We start from the raw sequence: 25677 nt of genomic DNA, 5'->3' as shown, positions 1-25677 counted from the left end.
GATAGGCTCCAGGCCCCCTGCGACCCTGTTCAGGATAAGCGGGTTAAGATAATGGATGGATGGATTGATAAGGATAATGATAATGATAATGATTATACAACAAAAAACATCCTACAGTACCCGATAGTACCCTACCAAATAGGTAATTTGCTTCATACTTTTCACCAAGATGGTGCATGAAAAACACAGACATGGACGATTCGGACGGATCTATCTGTGATACACAAAATGAACTAACCTCTCCTGGAGAAACAATTCCTATATGAACAGGGATTAAGTCATAAGAGACCTCTGAGTATTAGAGCAGGTAACATGTATCAAGTCCTCTGAGTTTCTAACTATAGGTAAGTCGCAAGACCTGTGAGTAGCAATCCACTTAACAAGTCTGAAGACCATTGAGTTTCTCATGAGTTAAAAACAAGTCCCCCCAACCAAAAAAGCCATGTTCTATAGCACCTTTCCTCTAACGAAGAAAATTTTTGTAAACAGTAAAACATTCTTGTTACAATTTTTAAAAATGAATGGAGTCCGATACCCCGCAGCAAAAAAACACAGACCACAGGTTTTTTGTCAGAGATTTAAGTCTGGAGACTGAGATAGCCATTGCAGAACATGCTTGTTGTTTTTACTTTTACTTTTTTATATGATTAATAAACAGTAAGAAATAAAAATAAAAATCTAACTTTAGAATTTGCAGAAAGGTCTCTTGTTTAACTCTGTACCATTCAGGTTCAATTAATCCAATCAATCACATACAGATTCATTGTAACAGACATGTCGATAGTTTGTATGGTCAAAATATTCAATTTTGGTCTCATTTGACCATATCACTCTCTTCCAGTCATAATTCCAATGAGGATTGGCAAACTCAGTAAGGGCTGTGTTTGTGCCACCCTTCCAGACTTTGCTGGTATGGAGGTGCCATTATATATATTTTTCGACTTGGTGACCCCAAGACAACCATTCTCTGCAATTCTTAAACTGTTACCTATGGCCTCCCTCACCATCTTCTTTGACATCCATGGGGATAATATGCACTTGCATAGTCTTCCTGGCAACTTTGGAACCATTCCATATGCTTTGCCTTCATGTGCTTTATGCCTTACAGTGCTAAGTGGTGTGTTTAACCATTAATGTCTGTTTTTGTACCCATTACCTGACTTCTCATGGTCAGTTACCATCTGTGTCTTCTGATTTGACAGTTCTTTGGCTCTTCCCATGCCGATGGTTGACAAAGGGATTTTGCATGCTTGTTACCTCATTATAATACTCTAGTAAAACAGGTAGCGAGGAAAGGACACAATATAGTTCCTTTAGACTGAGATTAAGGAAATGAAGTACAATTGTATTGCCAATTTAACTTTTTCATTTACAATAATTCTTAGTGGGGCCAATTAGTTTTGTACCTGTGGTTTTCAGAATGAAATTAGACTATTAAATAAAAAAACATATATAGTTTTATGAAATAAAAGCATATAGCTACCCCGCATGGTTGAACATACAATGAAGATCATTATCCATGTTGTTTATTATATGCAGCCTTTTTTCCTAATTTTTATTAAGGATGCCAATAATTTGGGAGCCCACTGTAGTTTAACCAGCTCAAGCTATGTTTTTAAACAGCTGTTAGTTGGTCCTTTCAAGCTGGTCATAGCTGGATGTGACATTATTTGTGGGACAAAAGCATGGTTTGATGACTGGGGTTAGTACAATCGAACAAGCTCAGGATGAAACGCTGAGTCGAGTCGCAGTCCACAAGTGATCAGGATTGAGGGGAGGCGACTCGACCAGCAGAGGGCAGTGTCATACCCCTGTTTTTGTATAATTAATGACAAAATATATAGGGTAAGTCAGGAACCACATACAGGTGAAGACAGCATGCAGCTTTTAGTGCCAAAAAGCCGTCAGAAAATGTTTTTGAGGCGGTTCACAACAATCCAATGGCAGGGCATTTGGGCCTGGATAAAACACTTAACCGTATAATGGTCCAATTTTATTGACTGAGTATATGGGTAGATGTCTGGCGGTGGTGTATGGCATGCCCCAATTGTCAAAAAGTAAATCCAGTGGGCATTCCAAAAGCACTTGCATCCACTATCTTTAATGGAGGTCCCCTTTGAGAGAATTGGCATGGACCTCATCGGACCATTAGAGGATGTCTACTGGTCAAGTAGGCACACACCTGGACATCATTATGAATCAGTCAAGGACTTAAAAAGTGTGCTTCTTCCCACAGTAGGTGAGAGAGCTGTATGCGTTGAGCCAGAGGAAAGCCAAGCTGAAAAGCTACTTTTGATTTATTTTGCCTTTGTTATTTTTGTTTATTATTTTTGCCCAGAAACAGTGAGGGGAACGAACAAAGACTTTTTGTTTATTTTTCACTCTTGTTCTCTCTCCCCTCCCTGCTCTGCCCTTGTATTATAAAACACCGGTGCAATCCACAATTTCCGTCTCTCCCTGTGTCCTGCTCTTGTCCTCCCATGAGTGTGTCATGGCATGTGACACTGGATTTTATACCAGGGTAGACAGATGTTCACTTGTGGCACAAGCACCTCCACCTGAGAATATTTTTTTCCTTCCTGATAAAATCTGAATCTCGCAACACTCAATATTAGTAAATTAACATAGACATTGGTTGAATGTGGTTGAATGTTAGCTATTCATGAAATATTTCACAGCAGAAGGAAAAAGACCTCAAATTGTAGAGGGGGTGATGAGCAGCAATTCTTCCTTCCCTTGGATAAAAAAACGCCTTGGCGTGTAAGGTGCCAATCTTGGATCAACTTCAAAAAGTACATACGTGACATGCTCCATCATAATGAGCCGCTTATCGCAACTGCTACAATGAGTGAATTTTCCATTTTCCATTTGAATTTCAGAACAAAATGGGATACACTTGTTCCATAATCTCATAAGGTGCAAAAAAAGTTAATTATGAAAAACACAAGAAGCTAGCACACACTCATCAAACCCACAAGGGAAGATTTTGAATTGCAAAGAAAAAACGGGCATGCTATTAATGCAGCCAATACACAGAAATCAGATCGCTAACTTCAGAGCATTTATTTCTAAAATGTTGTTGATTTTCAAATAATTAATGTTCTGCCTATTTCACCCATCTGTGCATTCAAATTGTAAAGTAGAGGCTTAAAGCTTCATTGTCTACATTATGAATTTGCTTCTCATTCTAGCACACAAGCCTTCCACAGAGAGAGCCAGAAGAATGCACTCTCACCACACTGGTCAAATAGAAACAAAATATGGGCAGTCAATCAATATATAATCAGAGTACTTTTAACAGAGCGAGGGCTTCTTCTTGTTTAAGAGGCTACTGTTTCAACTGGGCCAATTGAAAACAATCCTAAATAAGGATTTTCTTAGGTACAGGTAATTTTTTGGTCACTTTATGGTCAAAACCTGATGATATTTTATTGCAAATGTCCAGAAACGTTTCAGGGTTGTTCATGACAATGACATATAATTAAAGTCTAATCTATGTTTATAATGGTCCAAAGTGGATAGGTCCTGCTATGCTTATCCTCAAAACCAGATCTTCAGTCATGGAAGAAGTACCTTGATGTACACTTGTACCAAAGGTTTGTTGTAGGTTGTCCCTTTCCCCATCAGAGAAATCATCCTGTTTACTGCTGAAAGCCATGAAGACAGCACCTAGCATGATTAATTTTATTTTTGTCTGGGGATTGACAGTATATCCTTCCAAGGTAGAGTAAGAGCAGAGTCACTACCTTTTAGATTAGGATGAATCCTCTATTGTATAGTATAGGATCCAATCTTTCTATCTTTCCTACATGTGTAGGTCTATAGGTAACATGCAACATGAGAACATAATGGTCCTTAATGACAAGAACAGGCAAATCAACTAGATTAAGCTCACCATTCACCTACAAAGTATGTCCACTGAATCAATCCTGGACCCCAAAGGTCTCTGCCTCTACTACATGACCCGGCAAACTGTTCCTTGCAACTCAATATATATACAGTAAATCCTCAAATTGTGTCCGGGATTCTATTTGAAGCTGGGCCTCAGATAATAGCCGGGGGCATGGTCGATTCGGACAAATAAAGGCCGGCCCCCAAATACAAGCCGGGGTAATATTGCCTACCAGTAGGGCTATCAGTCCATGAGCACTAGAAGACACTGTTTCGATTTAACTCAATGAAATAAAAGAGCTCTTCTTAATATTTTATATTGTTGGTTGGTTTAATACTGTTGCCAATGAAAAGTCGTTGTCCTACACCATGGGTCTCCAACACGTTGCTCTCAAGCTATCAGTCGCTTGCCGCCCCCTTCTGAGTAACTTGCAAAAAGCTGAAGCAGTATACATTTAAACACAATTGTTGCCGCGAGGCATTCGAGCCTACGAATTTAATAAAAAGTAAATCAGGCAAAATTAAAAATGAACTCAATTTAGGCTACTTGGCTACGCAATAAGGTTTCCATGTATTTACAGCACAGCGCACGTTCAATGAATGAATGAAAGCGGCAGCCTTGACTTGCAATAAACAGACCGGTGGAAATCCCGACACTCTTTCAACTACATAAAACTTAACAGTGAACCATCAAATACCCCCCAGATTTCAGTGCCCATCAGTCCCAACATTTAGTAATTGAATCAAACAGTCCAAAAGTAAATTAAATCCCAAACCAAAGCGAAAATCTTTTGATAGCCTACCGGTATGCTGCTCCAAATGAAACGCATGTCTCACAATAAAACACACTTTAGAAAAAAAGATCCTTAACTTGCTGTTATCTTCGCTAATTTGTTATTGTTCATGAAGGCATGTCTGGCAAGTTGGTATTTTATGAAGACGCATCTGTTTTGGCTTTCATTAATGGTTTAGCTACTCAAGTTGCGTTTCTGAACGGTTACAGGAAGTGTTGAACAGTGTTGGCCCACTTTAAGTGGAGCCTTTTACTTGATTTCTAAGAATAAAATTCTACAACAGAAGCCTAATAAGAAATAAAGGCCTGCCTCGAATACAAGCCTGCCCCAAATAAAGGCCTGTGCTTTGTGCAGCCTAATAAATAAAAGACCCCGGACACAATTTGAGGATTTCCGGTATATCAAAATATAGTACATTACATTACAGTTATTTAGCTGATGCTTTTTATCCAAAGTGACTGTGCTGTTTTGTTTAGAATGCAACCGGTTGTATCATGTCCTGTCAGTTGTTTTATACTGTATGTATGTATATATGGTTCTCAAAGAAGCAGTTTAAGGTCAGTTTTACATGGTTACCGCAACTGAGCACTGACATAGTACTCATACTGCAAAATAGTGTTGTCTTGTTTTGATCAAACACACCAGCAGAGATGTGCTCACACAAAATATGAAAGAATGAGTGTCGTTCCTAAATCATTATAGGCCAGCCATTTGTAAGAGATGTACTCTACAATACTACAATAATTACCAGCTCTGTTTTACATTACGTGTTATGCTGTAGGTGAGCTTGTTAATTTGTTTTCACAGTACAATATAAAGAGTGCAAGCTGCTTTGAAATACCACAAACGAACTGAAACCAGTAGACCAGAAAGAAACTGCTTTGGAGAATATGATCAGGCTCCTATTTCTTCCACTTTGAGACTTTGAAAACGCTTTCCTACATCTGTAGTCAGTGCACAGTTCACAGCAAGCTAGACAAGCCTACATCTCACCTGTGCTGTTAAGTACAGTATATTCCTTGAAAGGCATTGATCTTAAACCAAAAAAGCCACCTCTCGTTTTATTGGCCATCTTTCATCAGAAAAAAAGATGGGTAAGAACTCTGTTTCTACCATGTGAGAAATAATGGATTGCACCTCCTGATACATTTTTTGTTTCATTTTCACCCCCACCTTCAAGACTGTAGATAAATGGCACTTTGTTGTTGGCAGATATGGCTTTCCATTATACAGCCTGCATCACAATAAACTGCATCTGCTGAATATATAAAGCACTTTGCACCATTATGGTGCATTTAAGATTTACCTCAGTCTTCATCATCATTTTCTCATACCCTATATGATTACGGAGAGGGAGGTTCCATTGATCTGGAAGTGGCTTTCCCTCTCCCCTGCATTACTGTTACTACAATTCCATACTCCACTTCCTGTGAGATCAATCTGTCTCTCAGAGCAATCATTAGACAGTGGTAAACCTTCAGCGTAGACTGGCTAGGTTATCACACAGCAGTAGTGCTGCAAAGTGAATCTTGTGAGTCTTATGGTTGGTTTACCTCCCATACACATTCTCTGCAGCACTCACCTTTGTTCCTTTTTATTGTTCTTTTGTTTTGCTTTAGACAACAATGCTAGGTTCATACAAATGCCTTTCTGTGACTTGATGCAATCGTAATGTGGTCAAAGATCCAAAATAAGAAATCGAAATCGCGCCAGTGTTGTTAATCAGAGAAAAGTCTTCACAATAGGAAGTGATTGCACTGTTTTCATGCAACATTGTAATGTAAAATGTGGCTGATATCCAGGTTGATTCCACAATCAGGCCTTGTCAAAATGGATGATAGCCAGAAAGGCCCCCATGCCTGATCTCTGGTATAGCCCAACACACTGTTAATTTTGGCTGATAGCCTAGGAGGTCGCAACTGCCTCCCAACTAAAGCCAATCCTTGAAAAGCTCAATTGTCTCATAGGGAGGACCCAGTGAGTCAGCAAGTTTCCCTTGATTACTCACAGTGCTTATGGAAGAAAGGCATTCAGTTGCTTCCTATGAAGATACGTTATTTCTTCTTAATGTAAAGCCCTCTGTTTCTCTCTCTCTCACCCCCTGTTGATTGGGTGAAGCACCCAAGTCTGTTTCCATTATAATTGACACAGAAATCAACACCCACAACACCAGGATAGCACATGTTAATGATTTCCCAAAAGGCCTGTTTTACTTTACAGGAGCTCAAAGGAACTCTTCTAACTAATACGAATTTAACAAGTGTGATTAGATACCATAATTATGACTACTTCTATCCAATACTGTACCACGGAAGCTTTCATCCGTTTTATGGTTTTGTCTGTTCCCACTGTTACAGCTCGTGATATACTGTAGTGATCACTTGTGTCTGACACATCCCAGCTTGTGTTGTGATTAGAAAAGTCTGGCATCCTGCAGAACGACAAGGTGGTCTGCACTTAAAGCCTAGTATAGATTGCCTTGGGAAGACTCTCCATTTGGCCCGTTTTTCACCCAAACAAGAGTAACTCTCTCACCATAGTAAACTGTCAACACGCATATATACAACTCCCTATAATCCACAGGTCAAATTAATCATTCATTCATTATCCTAACCCGCTTATCCTGAACAGGGTTGCAGGGGGGCTGGAGCCTATCCCAGCATACATTGGGCGAAAGGCAGGAATACACCCTGGACAGGTCGCTAGTCCATTGCAGGGCACACACACCATTCGCTCACACACTCAGACCTACAGGCAATTGAGACTCTCCAATGAGCCTTACCTGCATGTTCTTGGACTGTGGGAGGAAACCGGAGTACCCGGAGGAAACCCACGCAGAGACGGGGAGAACATGCAAACTCCACACAGAGAGGCCCCGGCCGACGGGGATTCAAACCCAGGACCTCCTTGCTGTGAGGAGGCATGTTTTTTTTCTTAGAAAATAAGGGTTCTGAAAAAGTTATTTGGCTTGATTCCATAGGGGAGCCATTTTGCCTGTCAACGAACCCTTTAACTAGACAGGGTTCTTGTAGGAATTACTGGGTTCCTATTGGTTACTGGAACTGTTTTTTAGAGTGTAATTCTACTGTTACCTTTGAGTGCTGTCTTCTCCATGTCATATAAAATGATGCCTTACACTGTTTCTGGGTGAAGCATTATTTTGAAAAGAACACTATATAGATAATGAGGTGCATTGATTGACCCCATATGCACATGCTAACACATTTTACCCCTGTAAAGTTCTGTCACTCCCCCTTTTCTTTCTCTCTTCATGTCTCCTTCCTTCTTCCCTTCACAAGGTTAGTTTAATTAAAATAAAAAAATCATTACTGAATGTTGACTTTCAATGCAATTCTCACTTCACCTGTGAACAGCCTCCTATCACTGAAGTCAATAAATCAATTAGTACATCAATCAAAACATCAGATAGTTGTCCCGCATAGTAACTGTGAAATTATTTTAATGCCTTATTTCAAATATTCTAAATGGTAGGCAATATAATATACATAAACATGGTTTGCAACTTTCCAACTACTCCATTCCCCCATCAAAATGTCTGTTATTTCTCATTCAGAAACATTGCTCCATTGGTTCACACCATGCTAATACCAGCGACAAAACAAAACAAAATCCAAATTCTACACTACTAGATGAACAAGTTCAAATGTACTTATATATATTCACACATCGTAAGTCATCTTTACACCCACACTTATCTCTGCAGGTATTCGGACAGTAGAAATTCTCAAAATCATGGAAACCAAAGTGTGTCACAAAGCCAATTACTTATTAAGTCACAGGATGGTCACATACTGACATCAAAGCCAACGCACATTTGACCAAAATAAACATATAATAAAACCAAGTTTTCATCCAGTGCAATCACTGTCCCGTAAAAATTACAAGGCACCTGAGAAAGCCCTAAGAAGTACTTAGCCAGCTCTTAAGTGCTTAAGCCAACTGTTGTCCCACAAGGTTGATACGTGCTAGTGGACATGACTGATCTTGCAAAGGATTTTCGATGCAGGATGAAAAACGCCAGGTGTTCCACAATGAACACTATGCAAAACTGCTAATACTTTTACTTTGACAACACATGTTACCATGCCAGGTGAGAATTGTGGATTTTTCTAGAAATATGCTAGAAATTGAGTAAACTAAACAATTTACAGATGCCTGGGAAATTTAAGATATTTTGAACAATAAACCACCAGTCAAATTCCAAGTCCATGGTCCAAGTATGAGGACCATGCTAATTGTTATCACGTATTTCAACACTCCCGCTTTAGTAAAATTCATAAATCAGTTAATCAGTGCGCAGAATAGATGACCATGTTGTGTTCACCACCCGTGGTGGGTGACACGGTGAATTCGCTGAAGTAATAAGGCCTTTTCAACTATTATGCTTAATCACCACCTTTGTGAATCTAGGTGTATCTTCCACCCCATCACGTAGGCCTAACATAATCCATTTGTTAGCCGTTTGTCAGATTGATTAACAAAATCGAGCGCAAAACATGACATTTCACATCCAAGAACAGAACGGCTATTTAACTTTCCGATATATTACCCTAGGATAGATACAGCAGCATCACCATGAGTGGAAAGTAAAGTGCGCAATTACTGAGCTGGTGGACTAGTTGATATATTTTCCCCTTGGAAATACAGTAATAAGCATAATAACAACAACGACATTGCCACATTAATATATAAAAGCAACTGCACTCACCATATTGACTTCGGATACCATATCGATACTCGCCACATCTATACTCATGCCAACAGCAACCGGGGCCCCTAAAATGTATAACAAATTTTCAAAATTATAATGAAATGGTGGACTACATGTTCACCACTAGACGGGTAACCATAGAGCGGCAGCAACGCTCACAAGCCTTTAATAGTTTTCCCAATACCGGATTGAACCACTCAAATTGAGAAAGACGTACCCCCAAAGTCTGGTCGAAGGCGAATGTCGTATCCCTTTAACAGTTTGTCCACTGTCTCTTTGACAAAAGACATATTCCCGGGTTCATTGGCGCTGAAAAGAAACAACGAGAGGGTTATTTCTACTTTACATACAGACAACCGTCCCATATACACTTGAGGACCGAACACTTACCTCTGCGCACAGCACACAACTGCTACAATAACTGGCGCTGAAAGAACACCAAATAATCTTCTTTTCTGGAATCCCAACATTCCTTATGCTCTGTAGCTATACAGCAGCGATGACTAAAACCACAAAACGTTCAGCGCATTTGCCGAAGCAATCCTGATGACTACAGATTAATGTATGCCATTAGCACCGATTTGCCGAAGAAGTCATTGTTTGCTTCTGAAGATGATCTTGATCTGGAAAATAATTTGGAGAAATCCAGATTTGTTCCTACTCTGCTAAGGGCGTTTTTTGAGGAAGGATACTGTGCAAATGTGATGCATTTTGCCCAAGACATCCCCGGCGAAGGCAACAGGAGCTCTCGCGGTTGGGTCTCAGCCAGACCTTCACTCCATCTCCCCTTCGATTTTGACTTCCGCTACTCTGCTATCCAACAAATATTCCCCTCCTTTTTCAGATATTGTTGTTCAGACAAGCACGCACATCGCTCCCAGCCATAATATGCAAATTCAAGATAATATACAGTATTATCCGCTCCGGCGATGTTATAATTCCATATTGCTACAGGATTTCAAGTGGCATTCCAAATGCAGCTGTTATATGGCTTTTTTTTTTCTTCCGGCTGTGCTATGGCAGATGATTCTCCCCACGTTGTCTTGAATTTGTGAGAATTGGCATGCCAAGCATGAAACATTCACTATAAGAAAAATGCCCACGTGATACGATTGTCTGCAAGCTTCTAGAAGTGGATCCTGTCGTGTTGATTGGTAGAGCAAAGGACTTTTTAAACCTCCTGGGGCCAGCAACAATTTAGTTAAGGGAGACGTCTGTATCGGGCCAGAAACAACGCACAACTGGATATTGTTATGCATTGGGACAATTAAGACTGCTGGTCTTCGCAAGTCGACGTTACGACTTAATCTAAAAAATTTTTAAATAAAACAATGTGTGGCTTATTTGAATGAATGCAAACAAACACTTAAGTGTAAACGGAATCTTAATTGATATAGTGGGCAGTGTAATAGGATATGCACTCCAATTCAGCGGGTGGATTTCAAGAACCACATAGACAGAGAATGTGACTCGAGATGCATTTAATATCACATGTATTCAGACAGCGCACTTAGTGTACCCCGACCAAGGAGGCGTCAGTTTCCATGTTATTTGAAAGCACTGCTGGTGCGAAAATAAACGAAACGAAAATATTCTACATAAATGAAAGCTGAGCTGGAGCCTAACAAATTGCTACATCAATCTGTTCCAGATCTGTTCCTGTTGGTTATTAAAACAACGAATAAGCCTTCACAGAGCAGGAAAATTCTAAAACGCAGATTCTCTTATAACAATATTATTTCACCTGCGTGTGATAGAATATACTACAGGTATACCTTCGCACTGCACATAACTTTGTACTAATGTAATGTAATGCACTGGAATGACATTTAGTTCTTTTTAGATAAAGTTTTGTATGATGACATTATGTATGATCATAGTTAAATTGAATCATTCCTGCTTAGGGGGGTAAAGAGCAAATATAGATAATAATAATAATAATAATACATATGTAACAACAACAACAACAACAACAATAATAATAAATAATAAATAAATAAATAAATAAATAAATAAATAAATAAATAAATAAATAAATAAATAAATAAATAAATAAATAAAATAATCATAATTAATAATAATAATACTAATAATAATAATAATACTAATAATAATAATAAGCATTATTATTATACCAAGAAGAAATAATATACACTCAGTGAGCACTTTATTAGGTATTTATTAGACTTATTTGTTAGACATATTATGTCTTCTACTGCTGTAGCCTATCCACTTTGGAGGTTTGATGCATCCTGTATTCAGTGATGCACTTCTGCATACCACTGTTGTAATGTGTGGTTATTTGTGTTACTGTCACCTTCCTGTCAGTTTTGACCAGTCTGGCCCTTCTCCTCTGACGTTTCTCATCAACAACATGTTTCTGCCCGCAGAACTGCTGTTCTGTTTTTTGTTTTTCACACCATTCTCTGAAAAACTGTGTTGTGTGTGAAAAATCCCAGGAGATCAGCAGTTACAGAAATACTCAAACGAGCCGTCTGGCACCAATAATCATGCCATGGTCGAAATAACTTTTCCCCATTCTGATGGTTGATGTGAACATTAACTGAAGCTTCTCACCTGCATCTGCATGATTTTATGCATTGCACTGCTGCCACACTATTGGCTGATTAGATACTCACAAGTAGGTGTACAGGTGTTCCTAATAAAGTGCTCAGTGAGTGTACATATAATTGGTCATGACACTGAAAGGGATTATCATTTGACTGATAAGCACTGCATGCCACACCTAATAATGGCATATACTGTAGGCTACTGAGCCAGCATATGTTAAGCAAAGCAGGAGACATTCAATTTGGTTATTCCATCAGAACCGACAGAAGCTCTGAATTATTCTGCATCACAGCTTGTCCTTAATTGTGGAGAACACTATTTTTAAGCAGTCCAGCTAATCTACTGGTTGCTAAGGGCACCTTGCACCCTCCCACTCAATCATTCACTCGCCCACACACTCACTTACTCGCCTATGCTCTCAGTTTCCTATGCTGCACATTCACTCACTCACCCACAAAAAACAATTGCTCACACACACACTCCTCCAATCACACTCACAAAACTGGAGTCACTCCCTCATGCTCTCATCTTCTCACACACTCACTCACTCACCTATTATCTCTATCGCTCACTTTTCCACACACTCACTGTCATTTACTTGCTTACTCATTCATTAATGAAATCATTTACTCACATACATTATTTCACTCACTCAAACACTTCCTCATTCGCTCTTTCACTGAGAGTGGCTCCACAGAAGTAACAATAATGCATTTATTTAGCTGGTAGATGGAGAATTCACTGATAATGAGATCTCCTAATGCAATTTCAGCAGCAATGAAGATGCTTCTTGTTTACATTTTCCTTGCTTTTAGAGAGCATTAGGAGCTCATATAAATTTAGGGAAAATATTTGATGGGGGGGGGGGGGAAACCCTGGTTTAGAAATATTTCTCAAAGGATAAAATGTATTATGGGTGAATGGAGTATGGGCTCGATCCTGTTGCTGGAAGCTAAGCACTGGCTCCTGAACGATGAGCCAGTTCTCATTGAGTTTATATATAATATACACTCACTGAGCACTTTATTAGGTATTTATTACATTTATGTATTGGTCTTCTGCTGCTGTGACCCTATCCACTTAGAGGTTAGGGTCATTGTGTGTTCAGAGATGCTCTTCTGCATACCACTGTTGTATATACATACACTCATTGATCACTTTATTAGGTACACCTGTACACCAGTTTGTTAATGCAAATATTTCATAAGCCAATCATGCAGCAGCAACTAAATGCCTTAAGCATGCGGACGTGGGGTTCAGCTATTGTTCAGACCAAATGCCACAATAGGGCAGAAATTAATGATTTTTGGTGCCAGAGAGGGTGGATTGAGTATTTCAGAAACTGCTGATCTCCTTGGATTTTCAGCAGTTCTTCTGTGGGCAGAAATATATTGTTAATGAGGGCGGTCAGAGCAGAATGGCCAGACTAAAAAATAAGTTAATAAATACCTAATAAAGTGCTTACTGGGTGTATATATATATTCAAGAGTTTGGGGACACCTTGTCTTTTTCAGCTTTTTCTGATTAAATATTTTATTTTCTCTGCTTGTAATCAAACAATTCATATGTGGCCAAAGCGCAGACTCTGAGCTTTTATTAAATGTTTTATTCAATGGTTTCACCATGTAGTAATTACAGTTATTTTTATATGTACTCTCCCATTTCAAAGTTTGAGACAAATGAACGTAATAGTCAAGTTTTGTTTTTGGTTGCATATCCTTTGCATGCCATGACATCCTGATGTCTGTGACCCATCAACATCATCAGAGTCTGGATATCTTATTTTCAGGTTGTGCTACAAGCGATACTAAAACTCTGCATTTAATTTGATTGAATTTTGGGGTGGGAATAGATTCAGTTGTAAATTATGCTGAGACAATATGGAACATATTTGTTGGCTAAATGGCTAAAAGTCATCATGGGTCCAAGATATCAAATGTGCCTCAAACCACCGTGCTGCTGCCAGATATGCAGTAAATACGGAAATAATTGTTTCTCCTGAATATTTTTTCAACAGGAATATTTGTCAGGAGAAACAATTCATTGATGATGTTGATAGGTCACAGACATCAGGAAGTCATGGCATGCAAAGGATATGTAAAAAAATACAAAACATGACTACTTTAATTTACATAATATCCTAAACATTATGGTGCCCTGAAATGGGGGCACTGTGTATAAACACTGCTGTAATTTCTACATGTTGAAATGTATAAAAATGCCCTTTATTAAAATCTGACAATGTGCACTTCAACCACATGTGATTTTTATATTACAAATATTAAATTGTGGAATACAGAGGCAAATAAATAAATGATTACTACAAGAATTGCACTCTCTTCCAGTCATCCAACAAACCATGCTTAGTTTTGTTTATTGTGCTATAAGGGCCTTCTTCATGCCATCCTTCCAAAGAGTTTGTTGGTATGGAGGTGCCTTTTTATGGTTTTTTTTGAGACTTGGTAATCCCAAAATACATCCCATTGCAATCTCTGCAATTATTAAACCATGATCCTTGGGCTCTTTCTGTCCTCCCTCACCATCTTTCTCACCATCCATGGGGACAGTATGCACTTGTATCCTTTTCCTGGAAAGTTTGCCCTAAGTGGTATGCTTAACTATTTGTGTATTTTTGTACCCATTACCACACTTGTGACATTCAATTACCATCCATCTCATCTGATTTGACAGTTCTATGGTTGTTCCCATGCTGATGGATGACAAAGGCATTTTGCATGCTTGTTACCAAATTTTTATACTCTATAGGAAATCATGGTATGACACAATATAGTTCCTTTAGACCAAGATTAACTAAATTAAGTAAAGTTTTATTGTCAATTTCTCTTGATTTTACAATAACCGTCAGGAGTGCCAATCATTTCAACACCTATAGTTTTAGAAAAAAATGACATTACTTGATTAAAATGAGAGTAAATGTATTGAAATAAAAGCATATATAATTTTCCATATGTTTGAACATAACACAGATTATTATCTGTGTTGTGTATTATAGACCCCAGTCAAGCACCTTAGCCACTAGGCTATAGGCTGCCCCTCAACATATATACATGTTGAGAAGGTGTGGAAGGTGTCTATTAGGGATGATTGACTCATAAAAACTGGATTATGTGTATTGTATTTCAGTGAAGTTGATGTGCTTTGATTTCATTTAGAAGTGTGCTCAGGGGGACTCTGTAAGAGTTGGTGTGGTTTGGACTGGAACTTTGTGCAGGGGCTGGGGAGTTGGGGAAGTGGGGTAGAATCGTTTCAGACTGTGGTGTTGACTAGAGCCTGCTGAATCTTCTACACTCCATTACAGTGTCTTCCAGAGTGGTGATGGAACAGGAAGCTGTTGTCCTAATGTGTTTACAGTCTGGCTCTGGGAGCCTGTGTGTTCCTGCACAGCAGGATTGAGTAATTCTACAGATTGAGATAATACACTGAGAGATGCCCTTACGGAAGTGCAATATAGTGCAATTTATTGAAATTAAATATATTTTATAGATCAGAAAATGTGGAGCACGTCACACTATATGGGCCACTTTCAGATATTGCCAAAATAGATGTTTTTTCTGTAAATCCAAATATTGACGATATATTTCAGTATATTTCATGTCCATAAGGGTTATCTCCACTCTGCGGGGTCACTGAATTGTTGGGAAAGAATTTGAGCATTAGTGGTCTTCAAAGATGTGTCTGCTACTGATGCGACAGTAACGCTTCATTGAATCAATAAACTATTGATGATGTACAGAAAGATCAACTTTGTCAAAGTTTACTATATGCAGTATGTCCAATTTGTGGCTATCCATACTCTATGTATATCTACAGTTAGTTAGTAGTCTGTTGATTTTACATGATATGTATTGTTAAATCTACAGATTGGTTTCAAACAATTGACAGCTACCCATAGCTCCACCCGTTCTATGATTTATGAAACCCACTACGCCACCACAACCTCAGCACATCCAACAACTGAGATGAAAATGACATGTTCATGTGTAGGACACCTCAGAGATACCTTGAGCACATAAGTTACAGTTCATGCTTTGTGTTTCTGTTGGAAGCATTGTGCACATTGACAAATTGCGGGTGTAAATTCATGTGATGAATGGCTTTAAATGGAAGACTGAATTTGATAGAATGTTCCTATTTTAATCCTTCTTAGTTTTTCTTTGTGTACCACAGTATTATTTGTGGGCAGGAACATTCTAAAAATAAAAAAAATAAGATGAGAAAAAAAGGAAAGCAGGCACATAATTAAAATCCTTTCATAGACTAATGTATTCAAAGCTGTCTTACCAGCTACATGGAGAGAAAACATTTAAATGTGGGTGAGTTTCTCCTTCTCCTGGATGCCTGTTATTATTATGGTAGCTTGGAGCTAAAGCTGCTCGTGGCGAGGCAAAAGGAGCCGTCTCAGAATAGCTGGGCTGTAAATATGCACACGTACATGGATACATACCCTCCCACACCCACCCGCTCTCAGCCATACAAGGAGTACCCTTCAGTGGAGCAATTTCATGAATATGCTTTATAAAATGATGGGGGCAGAGTGGAGTCCGCCTGTAGGTTGACGGTGCCGTACATTTGCAGTTCTTTTCACAGCCAAGTGATTTCGCAGGCTCGGAATGGCGTGCGTATGTGCGGCGCATGATTCTGTTCCAGTGATGGCTTTTATGTGAAGAAGCCACCCTCTTTGCACTCTGTCTGGTAAGGAGGTGGTGTTGAAGTTGTAAAGCCATGTTATGTGATTCCATTTTCCATTTTGCTGTCTAAATCGGGGATTCGTGCGGTTGTTGTCTTAAGTGGAGAAGCAATAAAAGCCATTGAACTGAATTTGAGGAACTACAGGTGTATGTATGATATAAGTAATATAGTATATATACACTCACCGAGCACTTTATTAGGAACATTTTTACTTTATTACACCTACTTATTTATACAATTATCTAATCAGCCAATTGTGTGGCAGCAGCGCAATGCATACAATCATGTAGATATGGGTCAGGAGCCTCAGTTAATGTTCACATGAACCATCAGAATGGGGAAAGAATTTGATCTAAGTGACTTTGACTGTGGAATGATTGTTGGTGGCAGACAGGGTGGTTTGAGTATCTCAGAGACTGCTGATCTTCTGGGATTTTCATGCACACTAGTCTCTAGAGTTTGCAAGGTACAAAAAACAAAAAAATCCAGTGAGCAGCAGATCTGCGGGCAGAAATGCCTTGTTAATGAGAGACATCAGAGGAGAATGGCCAGACTGGTCAAAACTGACAGGAAGGTGACAGCAACGCAAATAACCACACATTACAACAGTGGTATGGAGAAGAGCATCTCTGAACACACAACGCTTAATAACTGTATGTAGATAGGCTACAGCAGTAGAAGTCTAAAAAAATAAGTCTAATAGATACCTAATAAAGTGCTCGGTGAGTGTATATACACTCAGCGAGCACTTTATTAGGCATTTATTAGACTTTTTTTTTTAGCCTATCCACTTAAAGGTTTGGTGTGTTGTGTGTTCAATGTGTATTGTATTTCATGCTCTTCTGCATACCACTGTTGTAATGTGTGGTTATTTGCGTTACTGTTAACTTCCTGTCAGCTTTGACCAGTCTGGCCCTTCTCCGCTAACCTATCTCATTAACAAGGTGTTTTTCCCACAGAACAGCTGCTCGCTGGATATTTTTGGTTTTCGCACCATTCTCTGCAAACTCTAGAGACTGTTGAGAAGAAAAATACCAGGAGGTCAGCAGTTTCTGAGACATTCAAACCACGATTTCTGGCACCCATTTTCCGGCATCACTCCATGGTCAAAGTCACTTAGATCAAAATGTTTCCCCATTCTGACATTTGGTCTAAAAAACAGCTGAACCCATTGATCTGTATGCTTTTATGCATTTAGTTTCTGCCACATGATTGGCTGATTCAATATTTGCATTAACAAGCTGGTGTATAGGTGTACCTACTAAAGTGCTCACTGAGTGTATATACATACAATCCCATGAAAAAGTGTTTTTCTCCTTCCTAAATTCATCTCTAATCTTTTTATTTTTCACATAGAATGGTTTCAGAACTTTTTTTTTTTTTCAGTTGTTTCTTACCTTGTGTCGTAGATTGCATACAATTTCTTGTTCACGTCAACTGCATTCCTGTAAAACACAAAAGAAAGGAAACGGTTCTTTAACACATCTCTGGGCATGCAGTGAATCATGGTAAATAATGGGCTAATGAATCATTTAAGCACATTTGGTTGTGTAACTGTGAAGGACCTGGCTGTTTCAGGTTCATTCTAAATGGTAGGTGCTATGTACCAATCTATTTGTATTATAATGTACAGCCATATTCAATGTAATGTGGACCCATATTCATAAACCATTTTATAGTGCTGACCTGGGTTCAGATTTGCCTTTTAACTCATAATGGATAAGGTAAGGTTATGGACCATGGAGAACTGAGCCTAGATCACCTCTCCTACTTTGAGAGTTTTTATGGATATGGCCCACAAGAAGAGACAGGAATTATTCACTCTCTGGGATTTAAAACAATGTTTAATAATATTCATTTGTATCAGTTATTTCATTTTCAGAACATTTGAACTGCCACTTTTACAATGGCTGATATGTAAGAAATAAAATACATTTAAAACAACTCATTCAAAAGCAGTTTCTTTAATGACTCTATGCCTCCAGAGGTTGCACATGTGTATACTACCTGATTATTCTTTCAAAGGATATATATTTCATCTAATTTATCTGTACACCTACAGACATTGACCACCAAAGAAGAAGCAAAAATTTACCATAACAAATAGACAAAAAAGCCACAAATTGTCTTGTTTGTGAGAAATGTGAGTTACACATTTCCCTCAAAATAAACCCAGCTGTTACTTACCCTAACAGCGATATTAATGAACAAGGTCAGGAATTAACTCCCATAGTGCACTGCTGGCAATGGCAACACATTGCATTAGCCTAGTGCCAGTGGTGGTTAGCCAGCCCCACACTTATGTTATTGTAGAGTACTTCACTGATAACTCTGCTGCCAGACTTGAATGGGTTTGTTTCTTCAGATATTTGAGAAAATTAACTCAAATTAACTCAAATCAGTCAATAACAGCTGATAGAGAAGTCTGACATATGTTTCAAAGTGTCAGAAACACGAGAAACATCTCACTCACAAGGACAATCCAGTCCATGTCCACATCCAGTACATGCTGTATACATACATTCTTCATTGGCATACTGGGTATTGAGATTACCTATACTGTAAGCCATGGTTGGTCCCAATCAAGTTAGCAATAAATCTACCAGGGATCAAAATCAGCCCACCTCGTTCTTCTAACTCTACCAACAGATCGGATCCCACTGCAAATTCTACCAATATCACAACGCTTGCCATTACTGTGACATCTACTGTTGCTGTGTATTTTAAGGTCCAAAATAAAAGTAGTATACTAGCCATTGCAATCCTTCATCCTTCACACATAAATAAATAAATAAATAAATAAGCCCCAGAAAGTTATAAAAAAATCTGATGAAATTAAAATGAGAATAAATAGGGATAAGGAACTATGCTTGTTGCGGTGGAATATGATTATGTTAGACCAACACTGAAATAAATACGTTAAATAGAATGTGATTGCGAGTGACTTTGGCCAGCGTGCGACCAGCATGACTCGGTCCAGCTTCGCGGTGTAATGCAGAGAATTGTATGCCACTATTACATTGGGTAAAATAGCAATGTCTATCAATATTTATTCAGAGCTCAAATGAATTGTTCGGTAATTAAGCGAGAGCACCGTTCTCTTCAGAAAATGTGTTTTGTGGACATTTGTATATTTGACTCTTCAATCAAAATCGTAGAAATGTAACCAGCTTTACTCGTCACCCTTTCTTAGCGCTGCAGTACACAGCACGTGCCATAGACCGGTTTCAGTATCAAGGAGCTGTTCACTTTGTGAGTAGTGCTGAAATGGTTCCGCTGAACTTGTGTATTGAGCCGGCGCCTTCTGCGCGTATATCATGGCCGGCACGTACTGTTGCGTTATCAAGTGAAATACGTTTCCCTGTTGTTCATTCAAAAATAAATTCAATTTCAATATGAAATATACAAATGGAAATCTGTTATTAAAGAGTCTAAATAAACGAAAAAAAATGCCCATTTTAATGTCTGCCTCTATGTATTATTAATGTAGTAGTACACTTCACTGTTCTGGCTGTACAGTGTTTTTGAGTAGTTTGAATCCACTGACAGCTGTGCCAATGGGACAACACAAATATTCCAGAACCTAAATTTCTGCAAAGCCAAGAAACAAATTAATGTAATAAACATGTTAAAGCATATACTGCACATGCTTTTGCTGATGCTGCTATGGTTGTTGACCTGAATAATTGCCAATGTGCCAGCATTCACCTGGGTGGTGTGTGATGTTTTGTGATATGAGACTCAGGACACATCAGCCGAAAAGAGATGGAGATGGAGATGGATTTTCTTGAACCATATTAAACTTATTTTGACAGTGTCTAAAGCGGTGGTTCCATTACCTCTCCTCAGGTACTCCAGGCTGAATCCAGGTATTTGATGTGTTCCACCTCAAGCCCTTGATTAGTTGGATCAGGTGTGCTTGAGATGGAACACATAAAATACCTGGATACAGTTGGGGTTGGTGAGGAGGGGTTTGGGAACCACTATTAGGCTATAGAACATAGTGCACTATTGCACAAGGGCTTTGGTCTAGTCTACTATGTTCAGAAGTCTGTCGCCTAGTGGTCTACTAATACCAGGACAAGGAGCAACCTGGTATTCTCACAACACAGCACCATTTCACTTCAGCCGTCAGACATGAAAAAAGATGCTGACACGTACTTGTAGGTGCTGAGTGGATTAAACGCGTCGATGAGTGGATTACATTTTTTTGTGAAATATTGATGACAGATAATTCACACTCTGTTGTCCTATTTATTGTTTCTGGTTTATTTTGATACATGCGTAAATGCATATACTGTTCTGTTATCGCGAGCTATTCTATTGCGGAAAGTATGGGTATATAGTACCCTCTGATGGCTGTCTTTAAAAGTTCTCTTTCTCTTTCTCTCTCTTGCTCCCTCTCTCTCTTTCTCCGAAAAACAACCTTGAAAACAGTATCAAAAGCCTAAGCCGTGAAGTTCATATCTTCCTCTAGACTGTAATTTATCGTTGGAAAAAACTGACGAAATAACGTTAAATTTCATGAAGGCATTTATGTGTATTACTTTCTATGAATGAATACAGATTATCTACTTCTGTTAGACGTTCTTATTCATTCTTCCATATTTTAATCTATAGTCAGTGTTTGTCGTTTTTATTTCACGTTGGAAGTCATTATTTTATTCAATAGTTATATTAGACTCTCCAAACTAATGATGCATGAATTGGAAGTGTGTGTGAGTTGAGCTCAACATTGTTGTAGCCTAGATTTTTTTAAGGGGGGGGGGGTCCATTACAACATGGGGGAAAACGGTTGATGGCTGCTTCGAAGAGGAAGGAAAAGTAATTGAGCGTTTTGTTTAGAAATAAGAAGGAGTGTTAGATAAATTGGTTTTCTGCGTTGTGTTCCTCCGCAAGCATATTATACATTAAGCACCGTCTTCTTCTGATACTCTTTGGCAGTTCAAGCGAAAGAACGCAAAGTAAGGAGAAGAGTCCGTTGACTGAAGAGCCACTTATTCCGCTGCTGTTTTCGGGCGCTGGGATAAACTAGTTCTTCCACTGAAACGGTCGGATAGTATCATTTTTTTAACCTCCTCTGGTCTTTTTTGTTCTCCCGAGAGAGGTAATTATGGCGCGCGAGAGGAGGTGTCGTCCTTCGCTTTGATTCCCAATATTAATAATAACAATCACAGTGACAGCCCGGGGGTGGGCATACCGAAAGAAACTTACAACGGCGCTGGGAACCTTAAAGGAACTGGTAAGCGAATGTTCATCTAATAAAGCACGGGTGCCTGCGCCGAAGGAGCGGTGCAGTGGTGTGTGTGCGTGGAGAACTGGGGGTGAAAAAGAAAAGTCGGTCCACTAATAAAGACTGTCTACCCTTCGGAGACACTTGCGAACGGCAAATTAGGTAGGGGAATTAAGATAGCCTGGATGGTAATTCTCTTCATCTTTACGGACGGCGTTAATATTTGATGCGCTGAATTTTTTTTTATTTTTTTTTTAAATAATGCGTGGCGGGGTAAAGGGGTCCGCTTGTCGACTATGTCCTGTCCTTCAGTGGTAAAAGAGGCCAAAATCATACGAGGTCCATATACCCGATGGATAATCCAAGCGGAATCTCTGTAAAGCATTAGCAGACAGCTACTTGCGGGGGTTTGCAATCAAATGGAATTCAACGCCATACATTAACGCTCTGCGACAAGATTCAGGTATTTCCTTTTGTTTAGATAATATCAATAGCGTGCATCGATTCATTGCTTTATGTGTTTGTAATATTGTACGTTGGGGCATTAGGATTGTGTATGTAGATAATGTAGCATTACTTGTGAATTCATATACGCTAAAGGCTTTTAAAATGCTGTAAACAGTTGCTGCAATATGAGTGGTTTTAGGGCTCTCAGCAACAATGGGGAAAATAACGAATTCATATAAACAATGCACCAAGATAACAGACAATTTCCATGGTTTTAAGAATGTAAAATTTGCGTTTGTACATTGAACAGATTATACGCTTTATTTAAAAAAAGATTCGATCGCCGCAAAGCATAATTTCGGTATCATTTTTAATGTGGGTGATTTTGATTTGAAGTACTGCAGACCTCTGGTACAGATAGCATACAACTGTTGTGCTCAACAGACCAATGATGGTGATAGCTTCATGTAGGCTACATTATTAGGCTCTATCATAACGATATATCATGAATTAATGACCGGTAAACAATAAAATGTACATGGCACATCACGTCCCTACGGTACAATATTGGACTCACCATTACGGACTAGCCTATATTATGAGATATGTATCGTTCATAAGAAGACGACATACAACAATGTCTGGATATAAATCAACACTATTGTTTTTCAGCAATAACCTGGAGAACAAATTAGTGCAATTATCTTCTGCTTTGTGCTACTAATGTGTGAAGTATTATCTCTGCTACTGTCAGCGCTAATTCATATTTTATTATTATTAATTATTATTATTATTATTATTATTATTATTATTATTATTATTATTATTACAATTATTATCACAATACAAATAATGCTAATAATTATAATTTGCATATGAAATTGATTTCCATACAGAAAGTAGGCTACATACACAACACTAGTTTATGGAATTACACGGGTAATTGTGTCCTCGTGCATTCGAGTGCATTCGAGTGTCTACAATTTCTGTAGTTGGACATACGCATAGTTGTGTTTCTGAACGTCATTTGTTTCAGGAATGGACGATGGAATTCTCTGCGCCTCTGCAATGAAGAGTCTTCTGGTCTCTCTCTTGCTTGCGAGCATCACCTGCCGTCTGAGGTGAGGCACGTTGAACTTTTTTTCAGTCAATTTGTATCACACGGAAATGTCCTACGATTTCACGGTCCACCTCCGTCGCATTCATTATTCATATAAATATTAGTACTGCTAATACTCAAATAATACATCTCTCAATGTCTCAACAGCCTTTCTCAGACTACAGCAGGGACACTCAAAGAGGCAGAAACAAATGACAATATCACCATATTCACTAGGATCTTGGATGGACTTCTTGATGGATATGACAACAGGCTCAGACCTGGACTGGGAGGTATGCACTAAAAAAAGTGGATCTCTCAACTGTGACCACCCACACACCTAAGAGTGGTTTTGCATTTTTTCTTCCCTGAGACAATATTGAAATGCTGTGGTCATACTGTGCCTGTACAATGCAATGTACAGTATTAGTGTTATCCAACTTTGTGAATTCAATTGTGTTAAAATGAAATCTGAGTGGATTTTGCTCAGATTAAGTCAATTAGTCTGTCAATACAGTAAAAAAAATAGTCTATGTGAGTACTTGCATTAATGTTTTACGGATGTCTTACAATTGCATTTTAATTACATTTCGACAGTTTTTGAAAACAAAATGTACAGCTAAATACAAGTGACTGAAGTTATGGTATAATGGATAGTAATTAATTTGTCAGCATGGAGCTGTTTTTTAGAGCAGATAAACATAAAATATACCTACTGGAAGCAAATGTACATTGCTTTGTGTGTGTGTGTGTGTGTGTGTGCATATGTGCGTGTGTGTGTGTGTGTGTGTGTGTGTATGCATGTGTGCGTGTCTGTGCAAGTGTGTGTGAGCACGTGTGTGTGTAGCTAGGTAGAAATTAGATATAAAGAAATCAAACAAAGTGATTGTGGTAACTAATGGAACTTGCACAGCCAACATTTTCTGAATTACAGCTTTTGTGAAAGTGGATGACCTTGAGTGCTGCTGATCTTTTAATAAAGCGAGAACTTTATTGTGCATTTGCTCAAAAGGAACATCAGCCAGGCAGTAATGCAAGGAAAACATTGCTGGGTTCAATTCATGTTCCAGGATTAAAGTAATGTGTTAATTTTTTTGTGAAAATAAAACACAATACTTCTTTATGAAAAAGGACACATACCAATCTGCTACATGGGGTACAGATTCACACTCCCTGCTGTGTGCTTAATGATACAGGATGGTACAGTGAAATTTGGGCAAATTTAGTATTAAAAATAGTGTATGTGTAATGTTGTATAAATGCAACATACAACATTGTAGCATCTCCAGTAGTTTATTTCAATTTCAGGGAATCTTTCAGTTTAAAATTGTATGATTGTGTGAAGTAGTTTTCCATTATATATTTTCTGCTGCGGTTCAGTTGACATGTGATGCATAGTATTATATAATGTTTGCAGCATTTGACATATAGTTAGGTTGTGTTCACCATGGTTGAATCATAAATGAATAATCATTTTAACTTATTGAAAGGTATCCAATTGGTGGGCATACAGAAACTGCAAACCACTCTGACATTGACAAAGTAGACTGAGCTCAATCTGAAGCATATAATGCAATGGCCATGCTTTAACTAATGCTTTGTTTGTAATTTTTCACAGAGAAGGTAACCGAGATTAAGACAAACATCTTTGTCACCAGCTTTGGCCCAGTTTCAGACACTGAAATGGTAGGACCCTAATGGAAACAAACAGATCACTTGTAAATTGAATGTAACGTATTTGCACATGGATCAGACCATAAATAACTCTGTGTCCTATTACAGCACATGCTTTAGTTCTCTATCTCTCAATGACCGCTCATGTTGACATATCAATATGGAGTGCACATATCTTTGTTTTTCTTGTAAAATAATTTGTTTCTGCTAATATTAATACCAAAATACAGCTCAGGCCATAAGTATTTGAACGGTGGTACAATTTCTGTTCTTTTGGCTCTGTAATCCAACACATTTGATTTAAAATGAAACAATGAGGTTAAAGTGCAGGCTGTCACTTTTAATTTGAGGGTGGTATACATCCATATCAGGTAATCTGTGAAGGAATTACATCCATTTATATATATAGTCTTCCAATTTTAGAGGACCAAAAGGAATTGAACAGTTGTCTTCTCAGATAAATCTGATTATCAGGTTTACTGAATCACTTCCTTCGTGCAGTTTTGTTGTCATAGTTTTGATTGGC

At 38.5% G+C, this 25677-nt stretch overlaps 2 protein-coding genes across 4 annotated transcripts in view; one reads left to right on the top strand and one right to left on the bottom strand.

Moving 5' to 3' along the window:
- The window catches only part of gabrb3 (gamma-aminobutyric acid type A receptor subunit beta3), an 84410-nt gene extending 74274 nt beyond the window's left edge, over positions 1–10136 (bottom strand). For both annotated transcript variants that reach the window (XM_061233599.1, XM_061233600.1), the window contains exons 1-3: positions 9808–10136; positions 9635–9726; positions 9415–9482 (exon numbers count right to left, since the gene is read on the bottom strand). In XM_061233599.1, coding sequence (XP_061089583.1) covers positions 9415–9482; positions 9635–9726; positions 9808–9887 — 240 coding nt within the window. In that variant the 5' untranslated portion in view covers positions 9888–10136. The remainder of the gene's footprint in view (positions 1–9414; positions 9483–9634; positions 9727–9807) is intronic.
- An 11372-nt stretch (positions 10137–21508) lies between these two features.
- gabra5 (gamma-aminobutyric acid type A receptor subunit alpha5) overlaps positions 21509–25677 on the top strand; it is a 50870-nt gene continuing 46701 nt past the window's right edge. The window contains exons 1-4 of one of the 2 annotated variants that reach the window (XM_061233602.1): positions 21509–21940; positions 23415–23499; positions 23646–23770; positions 25096–25163. In XM_061233602.1, coding sequence (XP_061089586.1) covers positions 23417–23499; positions 23646–23770; positions 25096–25163 — 276 coding nt within the window. In that variant the 5' untranslated portion in view covers positions 21509–21940; positions 23415–23416. Of the gene's footprint in view, positions 21941–21984; positions 22395–23414; positions 23500–23645; positions 23771–25095; positions 25164–25677 lie in introns of those variants that run through there. The other variant, XM_061233601.1, reaches the window with a different exon arrangement.

The sequence above is a fragment of the Conger conger genome, chromosome 3, assembly GCF_963514075.1.
Source record: "Conger conger chromosome 3, fConCon1.1, whole genome shotgun sequence".
Taxonomy (NCBI): Eukaryota; Metazoa; Chordata; class Actinopteri; order Anguilliformes; family Congridae; genus Conger; species Conger conger.
This window is presented reverse-complemented; position numbering and strand designations above follow the sequence as displayed.